The sequence below is a fragment of the Anneissia japonica genome, unplaced genomic scaffold (assembly GCF_011630105.1).
Source record: "Anneissia japonica isolate Jap-2015-1 unplaced genomic scaffold, ASM1163010v1 scaffold1511_len2985839_cov193, whole genome shotgun sequence".
Taxonomy (NCBI): domain Eukaryota; kingdom Metazoa; phylum Echinodermata; class Crinoidea; order Comatulida; family Comatulidae; genus Anneissia; species Anneissia japonica.
In genome coordinates this window covers 1,197,213-1,214,767 of record NW_022685291.1, presented here as the reverse complement: position 1 = coordinate 1,214,767, position 17,555 = coordinate 1,197,213, and the positions used below count along the sequence as shown (strand labels likewise).

Here is a 17,555-nt window from a genome sequence, read left to right as displayed (position 1 = left end):
GCCTAATTGGAGCATGCGCTATCCGAATCAATGCGGTTATACAGCGTGTACACTGATGATGACGACTTGCTGACACGATACATCATGGATTGCATCAGCACGCGATGACATTATTAGCCCCCTAACTTATCCAAAATATTAGTGAATTTATTACATTTAATTGACGTTTTATAGTTAACAAATTTTTGTTATAGAATACTTTATTATTTAATTAACCGTTTAAAATGATTAGATGAATATAATTTAAAGGTCATAATTTACACTGTAAACATTTCAGAAGGCAGCTACTAACTGACTGAAAAATAATTATTTTGTGAAGACTCCGAAACATGGCAGACAAGCTTGCTGATGGTGTGGTTAATCTCGACATAAAGGACGAGAAAAAGGCACGATAACCATTGAAACTACCCATATTCACCTTAATTCTATGTCTCCTTTTATATTTAGAAGTTTTTTGAGAATACCAAGTCGAATTTATCTCAGGAACGCTTGCAAAACAATGAGCCACGAACCGGTCAGTCTGTGTTTCAACACACCCTCCATCCACTGAGTATCTAATCCATTGCGAAGGTTGCATGCGCGACACATGGACTGGTTTGTAGCAACACACCCAGTTGTAATCCATTGCAGAGCAGAGCCTCAGAGGTCGTGTAACTCATGCACAGCTGGCCTATACTTTGCTTACTTGGCGCTCTAGGCCTACACTAGGCCTAGCCTAATGACCTAGGCCTATATGGTGTGATGCCTTATTGTTTATTTGCTAAATATTATCAAATCAAAAACTCAGCTGTAGTACTTTTTCAAGAATTGGTTAGGCTTAGTTTAGTTAGCTATTGTTGCCTAGGCTACCTAGCTAGCCTACTAGGCCTAGTTAGGCCTACCTAGCCTAGCCTAGGTAGGTAGGTAGGCACTTATCCAAACCCATTGATCTCTTCTATTATACTGGCTGGATGGCGCTAATGCACTTTCGCACCTAACTTTTAAATTTTAATTTTTTTGCCTTAGTGTTCTTACACAGTCAGAACATATATATAATTATAAAACATTTTTACATGATTCAACCACCCATAAAGTACATTTTTCAACAAATAAGTACAGTACAAAACAGCAAGCCTGTGCTCGCTAGCATGAGAGAGCTGCAGCCATTTGCAATCAGTAGGAAACTGCCAGAATGTCTGAGTTTACAGTACAAAGTTTTATGTAATTTAAACGTTTATGAAAGCTTATTTATTTGCGTTCGTATGTCATTTCAGTTATGCTTTATATTTTACAGTATGGTGGTGGTGTTTGATTATGATGTGTAGCACATGAAATTAACATGTACGACACAGACAGTTAGTAAAAGATCCAAATGTGTACACAGACATACAAATAGGGCCTGGCCCCTAGGCCTAGACCTATTTAACGGCATAATCCAGCAGAACCACTACCAATGCTAAACGGTGATTCGATAAACCTCGATTACGACAAGAAAATTAAACAAAAAGATGGTACTTCATGATGCCACATTTTCTTGTCGGATGTTTCATGGGAAAATTCCGATTCAAATTATAAGACTGCACTTTAATAGTTTCAAAATTTAAGAATTGACTCTTACATTCTGGCAATTTTCTAACTGATTGCAAAACAGTACAGCTCGTCGTGCTAGCAAGCGGGGAAACGCTGTATCAACCTGTATTTGTAAAGGTATCTATCTAACCTCAATTACGACAAGAAAGTTAAACAAAAATATGGAACTTAATGATGCCACATTTTGTTTGTCGGATGTTTCATGGGAACAATTCAAATTTTAATTGTTTCAAAATATAAGAATATATTCTGGCAATTTTCTACCTGATTGCAAAACTAAACAGTGAAGCTCGTCGTGCTAGCAAGCGATGAAACGCTGTATCAACCTGTATTTGTAAAGGTATCTATCTAACCTCAATTACGACAAGAAAGTTAAACAAAAATATGGAACTTAATGATGCCACATTTTGTTTGTCGGATGTTTCATGGGAACAATTCAAATTTTAATTGTTTCAAAATATAAGAATTGACTCGGATATTCTGGCAATTTTCTACCTGATTGCAAAACTAAACAGTGCAGCTTGTCGTGCTAGCAAGCGTGGAAATGCTGTATCAACCTGTATTTGTGAAGGTATCTTTTTTGTTGGAAGATGTACTTTGTGAATGGTTGAATCATGTAAAAATATTTTATACTTACATGTTGTGACTGTGAGAAGAACACTGAGGTAAAAAATTTAGGAATTAAAAGTTAGGTGCGAAAGTGCATTAGCGCCTGCTTGGCTGCTCATCTTTGACTGGTTTTAACTTTTAGTGAAGCCACTGGACTCCATCACGTTGTGATAAATCTACCATGCGTACAGGTGATCAAATTGGCTGACAAAATGCCATCTTGTGCTTTAGTAAACTGCAAAAACAGGCGCGTTCGTGGATGTGGAAAGACATTTCATAGGTAAGTATTCCAAAAATCAGTAATTTAATATTGAACTGAGCACAGTTGCCCAGACTTTCTTATATTTATCTTTACGCTATGGCTAGGTCCGGTACTGGATCCGTTTTCATTCAGGTCTCGAGATCCAGTAGTGGATTTTGACGAATCAGAAGCAAGATGAATATAATGGTACCAAATTTTCTGACCCGAACGACAACAGATTTGGTACCAGACCTCTAGCCACAGCATTATTTTTCTTATTTTTTTTGTATTTATTTTATTGTTATTGTTGTTCATTGTATTTTAGTGATGAGTATCAAATAAATCAAACATTGTTTACATAGCAGCAACCCACTGTTGCCATCATAAATGTAACAAATTAACAAATCATCTGCGTGCATATGTATGCTGCATAAGTGTTACGGTGAAATATGTAGGACGAACACAAATGGGCTAGGTTAATTCATTCAAATTATGCAGTAAGATGCAATTGCTGTATTCTGCTATATTTAATATGCTCATTCATTCATTCAAAAAGCTTATTTTTATCCATGATTTAAATAGTATACAACTTTGTCTAAAAACCGAAAGGTCCACTGATTAATCTCAGATAAGATAGTAGTATAATACATACTCCAAGTATCAAAATGCACACGTTTTGTCTAAAAAAGTATGAAGATCCTAATAAGCTTAAAGAAATTTCTAAAGTTTTAATTTTTTAAATTTTATTTATATATTTAATTGCAACATTATACCAAAATGCCAGTCACTGCAACAGAGGTAAAGGACAAACTTTTTTAGCCTTCTCCCTCATTTTTTTGCACAATTCTCTTTTGGAAATTATTATAGTCTTTAATAACAAAACCAAATGATCAAACAAAACTCAATATTAAAACAAATTTGAATGCAATATCAAGTTTTGATTTTCTTAAAATTACCAAAATTACAAACATTGCAATAAGAATTAAATAATTTTTGTTATAATTAATTTAATGTATACCATACTTCCTAAAAAAAATCGGAAAAACACTCAAAAACCAAATAAAAAATTTGAGCTGTTTATTTAAAACTATCAAATAAGTTATGAACTTTTAACCAGAAACATGAAAGTTATTGACCGGGAAATCAATCTGATTTTTTACTGTAAGTTAATAACCTACATAAAATATAGAATTTTTTTTCAGCTCATGACAAACAGTATATCTTTATCATTGAAGAAAAAGTCTTGATCCAATATATATTATAAATTGGTGTACGATCTTTAAAAGCAATTATTAAATATAGATACAGTACTAGTTGACAAATCTTCAACAAATGTTAAATGTTAATGTTATGTTGAGTCTTTCTGACTCATTGTTCAGTTGAATACTGCTTTATAATTACAAATAGTTTTGTACCTCAGTTATTTATTTAAAATTTCAGATTTCCATTCAGTAAACCTATTGTATTGGAACAATGGATTGTGAACATGAACCGAGGTGATTGGAGACCATCTAAGAATTCACTACTTTGTTCAGACCATTTTGAAGAATACTGCTTCGATAGAACTGGTCAGACAACAAGGATCAGAGAAAATGCTGTGCCTACAATATTTGACTCTTCAGCGAATATACAGAAAGTAATTGGTTTTCGCTACTATTGTTTATAGTTATTTTTATATAATTTTTCAATTGCATAACAATTATGAACCCCTATTAAGGGACACCTTTGGTACCAAAATAATGTCCCCCTAATAGGTGTGTTCCCTGAATATGGGTTGGCCTTAGTGTTGAAAGATATAGTTTCTCTCATTTTGTGAATGAAAAAGTGTCCCTTAATAGGGGCATCCCAAAAGAGGGTTTCTACCGTAAGTCTGATTTTTAACTACTTGACTGTGATTTTTGGGGAGGCGCGAGTAATTTTTGAGGGGGCGTGCGCCCCCCCACGCCCTCCCCTAGATATGGATTAAAAATATTAATTTCTTTAAACCCACTTACTGTTAGCAGCCTAAAAAAACTATTGTATTTAATATAAGATTTAATTTTTAGCACAATATTATTCACTTTTATTACATCTTGCAGTGTACGAAGAAACGAAAATCAACTGAAGAGCAATTGTCTTTCCATGAGGTGAAACGGCCTGAAATTCCTGCATTCAAGACCGACCATTCATACTTCACAAGCGAAGGTCCACAATCTACCAAACATAAATTAAATGCTGCACTTGAAAGGATTTCTTCCATGAAGAGCAAGATAAAAACCAAGCAGCAAAAAACTCGACGACTTCATAAGAAAGTATCCTCTTTGAAAAATATCATTGCGGCAACTCGGAAAAACAATATGATTTCTAGGAATGGTGCAGAGCTTTTGCTAAATAAATTTTCAAATACTCCATCAAACGTAATGAAAAGAAAGTTAAACAAAAAAGTAAGAAGGAAAATTACCTGTGAAACGTACCAATCTGAACTGACAACTTTTGCTGTAACATTGCAGTTTTATTCAACAAAGGCATACAAATATATCCATAAAACATTGTTTTACCACACCCTTATACAATACAAAAATGTTACAGTTCCATTAGTGGTGTACAAGGTTTTACACATGAAGCCTTTTCTGCCCTTCAACTTGAGGCAAAGCGAGCAAAAATAGAAGAATACAGAAGTATTATGTGCCTTGATGCTTGATGATGGCAATCAGGAAGTATGTATGTTGGGAGGGGCAGTCTACGTTGGTGTTTCGACATTGGAACGGTGTTCAGTGGTGACAGCTCGCCTGTAGCTACAGCCATTATAGTAGAGATCAGTGGTCACAATACATTACTTGTAGATGCCTAGGTAGGGTAGGCTAGAACAAGAGTGTGGGCATAGGCCTGACCTCCTGACTGATCCCATTCACAACAACATGATACAAATTTTAATATAAAACATGGTTTTTACAGGTAGACAATGCTGCAAGTCAGAAACAAACAAAGTCGAAAGGAAAAGATAAAAAAGGTGGCGATGGATCAAAGACAAGTGCAGTAGAGGTTGGCATCATTTTCAGCATGAATGTTTTTTTTTTCTGAATTTCTTGAAACATTTATTCACAAATTACATATTACATAGTATACATAGGCATCAAAAGAAGAAGTTGCTTCTCAGTTTGAAAACCAAACATACAAAAACAGGATGCATGGGAAGACAGCCAAAAATTTAATTTGGGATTGTTGACACTTCCTGGAAGGAATTCAAGTGATTATCTTCATCAACTTAATGTCATTTTCATTTACAACTTTCCTTTAGGCCAAAAAAAAATTATTGTGTTGTGTTTTGGGAAAATCCAAAAATAGATAGGTCAGAATTTTTTTTTTTTTTTCTTTTTTTACACCAATAATGTGTTTATGGCTAAAAAGTAGAAAATACACACACATACAACAAAGACCATTGTTAAATTTTTTTTGTTGTAGCAACAGAAAAAAAACCTAAAATGCCGACCCTCTATTTCGAACATTTTGTGTCAGTCATCGGGCATTGCCAACACAATAATTTTTTTTATTTGGCCTTATTCATCAACATGTCATCCTCACAAATACATCATTCAACTTGGAGATTCTCATCATGTAACAGTAATCATGGTACCATTGACATTACCAACAACATCCTCTTCATCGTTGTCATCACCCAGTTTTTATCACCCAGTTGTCATGCATTTAACATTATCATCAGCATTATTTTGTTAAAGTACACGCACATGTAAGTATGCCACATAATGTTAATACAATAATATTTATAATTTTTTTTGGAGGGGGGGGGGCGTAAAAATAATTTTGTATTTACTATTTTAAACATAAATATAGTGCAAAATTGTTTAATAAAGGTTTATAATAACAGTGTAATCTTTTATAAATCAAGGAACTTATCTCTTCCCATTTCCAGTTTACCTTCCAAAATTGATTGATTAAAATAATATTTTTTTTTATGGTGACAATTTTTTTATGTATTTATTATTTTAAACATATTTATAGTGCAAATTTATTTAATGTAAATTTGTAATAACAGTATAGTCTTTTATAGTTATAGTTAAAAGGAATCATGGAATTTATCCTCTCCTATTTCCAGGTTAACTTCCAAAATTGTATTCCAAGTTTCGATTTTTCTGCCTAAAGACTCTGTGGCTAAAACATAAATCCAGATTTTCTGTGATTATTTCCTGGGGTTTATTTTTCCCCATTGGGGCATGTGGGCCTGAAGCTGGCTTCCCAAAAGTCTCTACCTTAATCTGGCCCTGCTTGATTGTGCATGGGAGACCATTCCAAAATTTTTCTCTAGAATTAATAAATATCATTTTTCCTACTTTTTTTTTGCAGTTGAACCCTTGGCCAGAATACATCCAAACACGTATTGATTTGTTTGACAAATTGAAAGCAAAATATTTGGAAGATCTTGCAGGTAAGTGTCGTAGAGTTGTGCATTTTTTTAACCTGAATTTGTAATAATCTAAATATAGATGGATAATTTTTTTTTTTTAATTGTACCCTAGTAGTAATATATATAGTAACTCTGATGGTCTTTGGTTTGTTTTGTTTTTTGTCAGCCAAGGAGCAAAGCCCTATCAAGGTTACTCTTCCAGATGGAAAGGTTGTGGATGGCCAGTCTTGGAAAACTACCCCATATGAGGTTGCTAAGTCTATAAGGTAAAACCAAGTCTCTAATATATTTATGAAGCCTAATGCACACTTCATTGGCTAATGTTGCATGAGGATAGCAACATGATAAGTTGTGTGAGCAGGGGTGGCGCCAGGATCTGCTCGGGGGGGGGGGAGTTCCCCGATAGTGTCCTGCTTAGGCTGCCACCAACAGTCTGCTGATGGTATCGGGCTTAAGGACTCACTATGCGCGAATTTGTTTGTCTCTGATTGGCTGACATTTCGTGCACCAAGCTTTAGGCAACACAACAATGAGGACAACGGTAATATTTGTAAATTAACTTTTAAAGTGATCATATTTGCTGTTCAACTTAAATGCAAGCAATATTAAACTGTCAGTATACATGTTGCTGTTGCTGCTGCTAATAATAATATAAACATACATATGCCCCAAAAACTAGGCTCAGATGATGACTTAGATTGAGGTCTCCAGATTGTTCAGTGAGGAGTAATCTCAACTGATGAGCTTAGCTAAATATAAACTAATTGATAATAAGCAATTAGTAGAGCTCTGCATAGTACACTATAGGAAAATTATTATACAAGGGTAGATTTTTGAATGCATTAAATCTAAGTATAGTAATTTTCCGCTAGTGTACGAGGCACGCTCTACTAATTGCTTTATAAGTCAATCACCATCTTTTAATGTTAATTTTGATAACCAACTGTTGTAGCAGTCATCGGTTGCTATAGTGATATGATCAGTATACTGTGTGCGTATTTAGATTTAGCTGTGCATATGCTGATTTGTGCTCCTGCAGTACGCGTTAACTACACACCAGCAGTACCAGTATGGGTACGATGAATAACTATTGTAATTTGTATTGTGTTAGATTAGAAGAACTTGTTTGTAATGCTATTTTGATAGATATTCGTCAAAGAAATAGACATTTCTTAAAGCATTCTAAAGAGAATACAGACACTGACTTTTTGGTCGGTGCAGACAGGTAAAAATCATCATGCAATGATTTCATAAGTACGCTATGCTATGATGGCCTAGAGAGGAGTCCTCGGCGGCCTCCTCCCTGGCTGTAGACCTATTGTACATCTAATTTTGTTCCTTGAGTCTTTGAAATATCTCTAGAATATTCCTATTAAACATTCAGTTTGTTTAGTTTATTAGGGTTCATTGATTCAAGGAATTCCTTAATTGTTCATACCTAATATTGAATTTGAAGTAACTTTCTTCAGGTTCTATTTAACCTTGTTTTACGAAAGTAATTTTCAATTTTAATTCAATTTTCTTTGGGGTGCGCGATATTTTCGCAGTGACAAAAAAATTAGGTATTTTTTTTGCACACAAACCTAGAAAAATCAAGCCAAGCGTCCACTTTGTGAAAAACTATTGGACTGTGAGGATAGGGAAGTAACATTGGGAGTTGCAGTGATGATTTAACGATTGACTTATAATAATGATTAATACTATCATTATCTACAACTAATGAACATCACTGTATGTTTTTATTTATTGGCAGTCAAGGTCTTGCAGACAATTCAGTCATTTCCAAAGTGAATGGAGAATTATGGGATTTAGACCGCCCTCTAGAGGCTGATTGTAGCATCCAGCTGTTGAAGTTTGAGAATGAAGAAGCACAGTCTGTGTTTTGGCACTCAAGTGCTCATATTCTTGGTGAAGCCATGGAACGTCATTATGGTGGATGCCTATGCTACGGCCCTCCAATTGAAAATGGTTTTTATTATGATATGTTTATTGAAGACAGGTACTGGAACATAATTTTTTTTTTATTAATAATAAATAAGATAAATATAGTACTCATACCCACTTTGAAGAACAATATAAGCAGAAAAGTTAAGTGCGAACTATGCGTTTCAGTTAAGTGTTGTCTGAGCATGTGTTACTAGGGAGCTTTCGCTTTGCGCGACGATGTGACGCTAGAACGGATTCGCTCATCCTTGATCGTCATACGTTTTCTGCACAACTTATATTCAGTCAAATTGAGTCCTAGAATTCATACGACGAGAACTTAACATTCTTCCATGCGCAGATGACTTTACTTGACGTCATTACCTTCTACCGCCTACCGTCGTCGTGCAGTTGAAAACTCCTACTACCATGCATTGCTCTACTTTTCAAGGAATGTTGATATGATTCGACTGACCATGCATGCGTAAATAAGTAACTGATTTAGCCACCATTTCAGTAACTCCTATTATATTTTAAGTGTTATTATGAAGCAAGGCTATTGCAATAGCAATCTTAACTGAGTTTGTTGATCTGTATTTTTTGTAACGACTGTAAAATTGCTATTTTAAACTTAAATAATGTACGCTTTTAGGTAATATATTTTAATCTTTAATTAATTCTACTTGTTTTTGTAAAACTTGATTCTGTTTTTGACTTTTGTGATTTTGTAGTTTTGAGCTTGTCAACAAAACAAATTTCCTTTTTTTGGACTAATAAAGTTTCTGTATTCTGTATTTAACACTGTTATATTTATAAAGTGATAAAACTTTTTATTGTTGTATAATTTACAAATGTCAATATTATATTTGTTCTTGTTTGTTAACACTAATATCAGACATCTATTTTTTAAATAGGCAAGTTTCAAGTAACGAATTTAGCTCCCTTAACCAGATTGTGAAGTCTGCCATCAAAGAAAAGCAACCATTTGAAAGACTAGAGATGACTAAAGAGGACCTGCTGAAGATGTTTGAGGTAAGAACAAATGACCTTAATCCAATCTCAAACCAGAGTGGCATCAGGTACCAGAAAGTTACCAAAAATCTGGCTTTACAAGTTCTCTGTTCTTAAATTTTGACATAGCATCATACTTCGAACTCTTTAAATTACTTATAAGAAACATACTTTCATTACATCAAATGATGGTACAGGTACAGAACATTTACCGTAAATGTAACCCATTACTCAATTAGTAACCCCCTTCTAATAGTAACCCACCATAAAAGTTAATCTATAATAATAGCCCACTACTCAAATAATAACCCATGGGGTTGCTATTAGAGTCACCAAAACAAAATGACATTCAAGTCAACATTTTTGTCACTACCTATAACATGATTTATTCCTTAAAATAGGCATTCTTCACAATGTGATTGCATCGTTGTTGATCCTTTTTTGAATTTAATCCTTTTTGAGTTTATAAATTAAATTAAATCAACAAAGTTAATGTAGTTAGTTATTTATTTCTATGAATTGCTGATGCGAAAATCTCAGGGTGGGTGGAGGTTTACTATTTTCAAGTGCCTACATTAAGCTTAGTAATAGTAACCTACTACTCTAATAGTAACCCAACCTAAGAAACAAAGAATAGGGTTATTATTAGAAATTTTATGGTATGCTGAGGCGCTGAATGCAAAAGTCAACTGTCTCATCTCCCCAATGTGTATTACAAATTTGAATATGCTAACAGGGAAAAAACTTGAAACTGACATAAAATTAGCTTGACTTAATGTTTGTGCATAGAAAGAGAGAAATAGATTGTTTGAAATGTTAAATGTTCTATTTATTTTACAGTACAATCCATTCAAACAAAGGATTCTAAATGAGAGAGTTACTACTCCTACTACAACTGTTTACAGGTAAAAAGATCTTATGCTGATCCTTTACGCATCACTGTTCTCTGTCTTTATGGCCTTTGTCCCTACCCCTTGATGCGTAGTTTGATTAGGTTGGGATATGCGGATCATTAGGGCCTTAGTGGAGTGACATCCCTACCCCAGGATGCATAGTTCATTTAGGGTTGCGGTATGTTGGTCGGGGAACCAGTCATTTCGAGCGGATGCCACTTTGAGCGAATGCCAGTTCGAGCGGTTGCTAGTTCGAGCGGAGACAAGATTCACTTGTGTGAACAACAGCCTGTGTGAGTTATGTACGAATTACTTTAAAATTTCCTATTTTGAGCTAACAATCTACATTCGGCCGAGGCTCTTTGTTTGGGAGCCAGGCACTGGTGTATCTAGGGGTGCGCAGGGGTGGGGGGGCAGATGCCCCTCCAAAAATTACTCCCCCCCCCCAGTCGTTCCCCCCAAAAAGAAATCAATTGCAAGTAGTTAAAAATCACCTAAAATCACCTTATTTTGCGAGTTAGCACCCCTCAACTGATCATCGAACCCCCCTACTTCACCTTTGCGCCCCCAATCAGCACCCCCATTTCAAGACTTCTAGATATGCAACTAGAGCCAGGGGAAAAGTCCCGGTGGGTTCTGGGGGAGAAGCCTATGCCTTATGTATAAAACAAGTTGTATTTAATTGATTTATAAGGTTAACAATTTACAATTAAACATACCTACGTTCATAAATATAATGCTTAGTCATTGTTATTCTTTCCACATGCTAAGTTAAAAAAAAAGTGGGTTTTGAACTATGTAAACGAATTGTTGAATAGTGGAGAAAATTGGTATGATGTCTATTACTGTGCTGTTGATAGTCTTGTCACAGGGGCTGGAGGATCCAGAATTTTTCAAACGGCGGGGTCGGGGCACAACAGTTTCACAATAGTTAAAGTGAGTAGCACATAACATTAATATGCATTGACATTTTAAAAATTTAGTGGCAAGACGAGGGGGGCACATGCCTCCCCGTGCCCCCTACACGTCACTGGATCCGCCCCTGTGTCACACTACTACACCAATGGTTTATGCACCATCTGATACCATATACGTAAAAATAATTTAAATTTCTATGGTGAATAAAAAATACATTTGCAATTACTCCCATTTACAAATACAGGCCTAAGTCGTAAATCTACATTTAATAATTAATACTGTTAAAACACTACAGTATATAATTCAACTAACTGGAGACAAAAACCGTGAATTCTACGTGCGAAATTCTATAGTATTAAAATATAGGGCCTAAGTACTTTCTAGAGGCCATCTTTTAGTCAGATTTGCCAAGACTGTAATTCAAACATGAAATAATTATCAAAAAGTACCAAAAACATTTCAGAACTTTAGTGCACAGAGCATTTTTTGCATTTAAAACAAATACAAAAATAGAGCAACCATAAATTCACCCTTGTTGTAGTTCGCACTAAATGCATCCTCTTGAACTGGCATCCGCTCGAACTGGCATCCGCTCGAACTGACATCTGATCGAACTGACATCTGCTCGAATTGACTGGCAAACGTCGGTCGTTACTGTCTTAGTGGAGTATTACGTCCCTACCCCATGATGGGTAGTTTGATTAGGTTGGGGTATGTGGATCATGATGGGTAGTTTGATTAGGTTGGGGTATGTGGATCATTAGGACCTTGGTGGAGTAGCATCTCTACTGATTGAATTTAACCTCTTTCTGCTAAAAATATGTTATTGCTGTCCTATGATACCTCCCACCTGTATTGCTTCTGCCATTATTTTTTTGAATATCATCTGTAATAAAAAATTAAAAAAAACCAATATTACTTACTCTCTTGGCTGAATTTATATTATATTTTGAACAATGCATATGAAATTAATTATGATTTCATATGTAATTGGTTTTTATAAAGCTTTATAATATATTTATTAATGCTTCCATAATTCAGTTGTATTATTGGTAAGTTTTTTTTTGTATTGGGCTACTTGAAAAAAGCTGAAATTGATTTGATCCCCTGTGTATTTTTACTACTTATGTAGATGACTTTTTTTTTGGTTCATTTAAATGTTACTTTCCAATTTTGCTGCACAGTTGGAAAATCATTTTTGATTTGAATGATTTATTATAAATTTGGAAGATCCATTATAATATGAATAATTAATTTCTTTGCCTGCAGATGTGGACCACTTATTGATTTGTGCCGTGGACCTCATGTCAGACATACTGGCAAAATCAAGGCCTTTGATATTACAAAAGTAAATATTTTATTTTTCATGGAAACAAGACGTACAAACTTATGTTTTTTGAGAATAGAGTTGGTTTTAATGATGAGAAAAAAGTACAGGGAACTTTATGCTGTCAAGATTGGAATAATAATGTACACAAATATATAACACACTTATTTTTATGTGTTTGGTAACTGACTAAAGTACTTGGTTCAGATGATGACTTACGAGGAGGTCTCGAGATTCTTCAGTGAAGAGTAATCATATCTGATGAGCCTAACCAATTGTTAAGTAGCCTACTTTGCACACTGGTAAATTTAACATGTTAGCATGTATGGCTCATATGGTGTTTCCAAACTTTAGTCAGTTTCTGTAATGCTGCCCTCTGATATGACTAATCTAGTGTACAGAGAACTGTGTATGAGCTATGCAATGTTGGAAAAAGGAAGATGCTTGAATTTTATGTTTTATATCCTATGCCCATAATATTGACAATCTGTAATTTATTATTTGATTCAAACAATTTTTTTTTAATATGTAAATTTAAAGAAAAACATGTTTGAAATGTTTTTTCTTTGAATGAATACAAAATATTCCACACAGTATTTAATATTCATGACTATATGAATTTTGTTTTTATTTCCAAATTGTATGAAGCATTACATGAAAATGTTTTCTTAATAATAATCAATTGTTCCTTCCTCCAGAATTCAGCCACCTATTGGGAAGGAAATTGTGAAGCCGAGAGCTTGCAGCGTATTTATGGAATATCATTCCCAGATACAAAACAACTGAAGGAATGGAAGACATTCCAAGAGGAAGCAGCCAAGAGGGACCACAGGAAATTAGGACGGGTAAGTTACGTAGTAGGATGTTTTGGAATTGAATGTATTGGTTTATGTGCAATTTACTGCAGCACTGTTAGAAGAGTTTTTCTCATTGTGCCAGGTGATTTTATTTTTCATGGAAACAGGTCGTACAAACTTATGTTTTTTGAGAATAGAGTTGGTTTTAATGATGAAAAAAGTACAGGGAACTTTATGCTGTCAAGATTGGAATAATAATGTACACTAAGATATAACGCACTTATTTTTATGTGTTTGGTAACTGACTATGTGGTAACTGACTAAAGTACTTGGTTCAGATGATGACTTACGTGGAGGTATCAGATTGTTCAGTGAAGAGTAATCATATCTGATGAGCCTAACCAATGATTAAGTAGCCTACTTTGCACACTGGTAAATTTAACATGTCAGCATGTATGGCTCATATGGTGTTTCCAAACTTCTAGTCAGTTTCTGTAATGCTGCCCTCTGATATGACTAATCTAGTGTACAGAGAACTGTGTGTGAGCTATGCAATGTTGGAAAAAGGAAGATGCTTGAATTTTATGTTTTATATCCTATGCCCATAATATTGACAATCTGTAATTTATTATTTGATTCAAACAATTTTTTTTTAATATGTAAATTTAAAGAAAAACATGTTTGAAATGTTTTTTCTTTGAATGAATACAAAATATTCCACACAGTATTTAATATTCATGACTATATGAATTTTGTTTTTATTTCCAAATTGTATGAAGCATTACATGAAAATGATTTCTTAATAATAATCAATTGTTCCTTCCTCCAGAATTCAGCCACCTATTGGGAAGGAAATTGTGAAGCCGAGAGCTTGCAGCGTATTTATGGAATATCATTCCCAGATACAAAACAACTGAAGGAATGGAAGACATTCCAAGAGGAAGCAGCCAAGAGGGACCACAGGAAATTAGGACGGGTAAGTTACGTAGTAGGATGTTTTGGAATTGAATGTATTGGTTTATGTGCAATGTACTGCAGCACTGTTAGATATACTATGTATATCCCCAGAAGAGTTTTTCACATTGTGCCAGATGTTTGTGGCTTACTGAAAATCAACTAGTCACTAAGTGCAATCTTGGTAGTCTAGTGGTTATGGCACCAGGCTAGTTATCTGGAGGTCATGTGTTTGATTGCCACCTGAATTACTTGCAAATGTTTCTGCAAGTATTAGGAACGTACTGAGTATTGGGTACGATAACACATTGGGTAGGAAAAAACATCACTCCTACAAATGATTGATGTCTTGCTCCTTCGATCTACCATTGGAATTGCAATCACAGACATTATAAAAGACAATTACAATCATCTTGCCACATTTCTATTGAGTGTTTGTTATAAAATCTTGTTACTTTATCATTTCTCTTTATCTAGGACCAGGAGCTGTTTTTCTTTCATGAGCTAAGCCCAGGCAGTTGTTTCTTCCAGCCTAAGGGAGCACATATCTACAACACCCTTGTTGACTACATCAAAGTAGGTTGCCTTGGCTTTCCGTAGCCTACCAATGCAAAAACAAAAACTAAATATGAAAAGAAAAATAGAATTTATTAAGATAATTTAATTAACACTAACATTTTTCCGTAGTCTGAGTACCGTAAGCGAGGATTCCAGGAAGTGATCAGCCCTAACATCTACAACAGTAAGTTGTGGATGACATCAGGCCATTGGCAGCACTACCAGGTAGAATCTATTTTTTTTTTTTTATGCCGCAAGCACACTACTTTTTTGTCATAAATAGCCCAATGCGAAACAGCCCAGGAAACTTAAATCTCAGGAAAAACATATCGAGGCAAGCAGTAGTTTAATTGTGCCCATAAAAAGCTGACAAGATTAGTTTTACCGTACCGGCCAGTCCAGTGGGAACACACATCTCGGTTAAACCTCACAAGTTAATTGAGTGTTACTCAATGGATTATGTCACAGATTAGTGGACCATTTCTTGTAGTATTACTAACTGACTCAAAAAAATCCAAGTGGGACAGTATTAAGATTTATCCATTGTAATGTTACCCATGGTCTTAGTAAAATCTTCCCTTTTTGTAAGTCCAGTGCTAATTCGATTTTATGTCTGTAAAATGCTTTCAAAATCAACCTTTTATTGTTAATTTATTAATAATATTTTTTGCAGGACAATATCTTCAAGTTTGATGTAGAGAAGGAAACATTTGCTTTGAAACCAATGAACTGTCCAGGCCATTGGTAAGAGAAAAAACACACTTTACAGACATTTTACATAAAAGATTCTTAAAGAACAAAGAAGAACATATAAACTGTATTATTATTTATTATGATCCATTACTTGAAATATCTTCTTGTTATAATTTATTTATTAAAATCTAACAAAATTAGTAAAGTAAGCAAATCAACTATTGAATTTTATAAACACATATAATTAACAAATTTATCTATTTTTGTTGTCTAGCCTTATATTTGACCACCGTCCAAGGTCTTGGCGGGAACTTCCATTCCGAATGGCTGACTTTGGTGTTCTTCATCGAAATGAATTATCAGGTGCTCTCTCTGGTCTGACCAGAGTACGTAGGTTTCAGCAAGATGATGCCCATATCTTCTGTGTCCAAGATCAGGTATGGACACAGTCAGTGATGACGATTATAATGAAAAATGTTAATGATTATGATGATGATAAGGATGGTGATAAAAATAATTAAAAAAATAACAATGATAATATTATATAATATAAAATGTATATTATGTCCAGAAATGAAGAGGCCCTCCCATATAATAGAGAAAATCATTGAATCATAGTAGTGCGAAATAATTATCATGTTGGCCATCTGTTTCAGATTAAAACAGAGATAGCTGGATGCTTTGACTTCTTAAAGGCTGTGTATAGTGTGTTTGGATTCACATACAAGCTAGCCCTCTCTACCAGACCCAAGACTTTCTTGGGTGAGATTCAAATGTGGGATGATGCTGAGAAGGTACGTACCACTAGGCCTGCCAACACAATTTTTTTGGGGTATCTGAGGTAAATCAGCCTGTAGCATCTGCTCGATTAAAATAGGCTGGGACATTTAAGGTGAGGCTTGTAATGCCCTAACTACAGAAACATTCAACAGTTTTAGGATATCAGGAATTTTATTTGATACTCTGGCAATGGTCTGCCATCTTAAATTTTAAAACAAATGAATAAACTCCAAGCTGCAACTGCTAATTGTAAATGGAATTGATGTTTCAACAAATTCAATATTGCTCTTCCTTTCATATAAAGATTGTTTATCTAAAACCTTGGCTCAGATGATGACTTAGATTGAGGTCTCCAGATAGTTCAATGAGGAGTGATCATATCTGATGAGCTTATAATCATCAAACTAATTGTTAAACTTAATTCAACTGAAATTAACCCCAAAAATATTAGATAAATAATTAACAATACATTGGAACATTTATTTCTGGTTTATTTTCTTCTCTTTCTTGTTAACGGCTTCAAGATTGTGACAACGTGAGGCACTATATAAATCCAGAATTATTACTAATTATCATTTATCTAATTAATAACTGGTGAACTAAAATATTCAACTTTAGGATTTATAAAATTTGGTGTTATTTAGTGAGTGGTTTGATGGCAATCGGGATGAGAACAGCTTAGTACAGAGGTCACCACCATGTGCTGAACCTTGGGTCTTGGCTCAATTCTGCCACTACTGTTTATGTGTTTCAGCCCGTGCACTGAAATGCTATTTAATAATAATAATAATAATAGTGTAGTTTGATATAGCGCACAAATCCATCTAATGTAAGATGCTCAGGGCGCTTGAAATGTGGACTAGGAACTCGATCAATGACT

At 34.5% G+C, this 17,555-nt stretch overlaps 1 protein-coding gene across 6 annotated transcripts in view; it reads left to right on the top strand.

The window, feature by feature from the left end:
• The first annotated feature begins 259 nt into the window (after window positions 1-259).
• LOC117110261 (threonine--tRNA ligase 1, cytoplasmic-like) overlaps window positions 260-17,555 on the top strand; it is a 35,372-nt gene continuing 18,076 nt past the window's right edge. Inside the window, exons 1-17 of one of the 6 annotated variants that reach the window (XM_033252907.1) lie at window positions 303-514; window positions 2,321-2,458; window positions 3,860-4,055; window positions 4,498-4,842; window positions 5,354-5,440; window positions 6,761-6,842; window positions 6,988-7,087; window positions 8,575-8,820; window positions 9,659-9,776; window positions 10,596-10,660; window positions 12,836-12,914; window positions 13,592-13,738; window positions 15,122-15,220; window positions 15,332-15,427; window positions 15,876-15,946; window positions 16,170-16,332; window positions 16,552-16,689. In XM_033252907.1, coding sequence (XP_033108798.1) covers window positions 2,391-2,458; window positions 3,860-4,055; window positions 4,498-4,842; window positions 5,354-5,440; window positions 6,761-6,842; window positions 6,988-7,087; window positions 8,575-8,820; window positions 9,659-9,776; window positions 10,596-10,660; window positions 12,836-12,914; window positions 13,592-13,738; window positions 15,122-15,220; window positions 15,332-15,427; window positions 15,876-15,946; window positions 16,170-16,332; window positions 16,552-16,689 — 2,100 coding nt within the window. In that variant the 5' untranslated portion in view covers window positions 303-514; window positions 2,321-2,390. The other 5 variants (XM_033252917.1, XM_033252899.1, XM_033252932.1 and 2 more) reach the window with 5 other exon arrangements.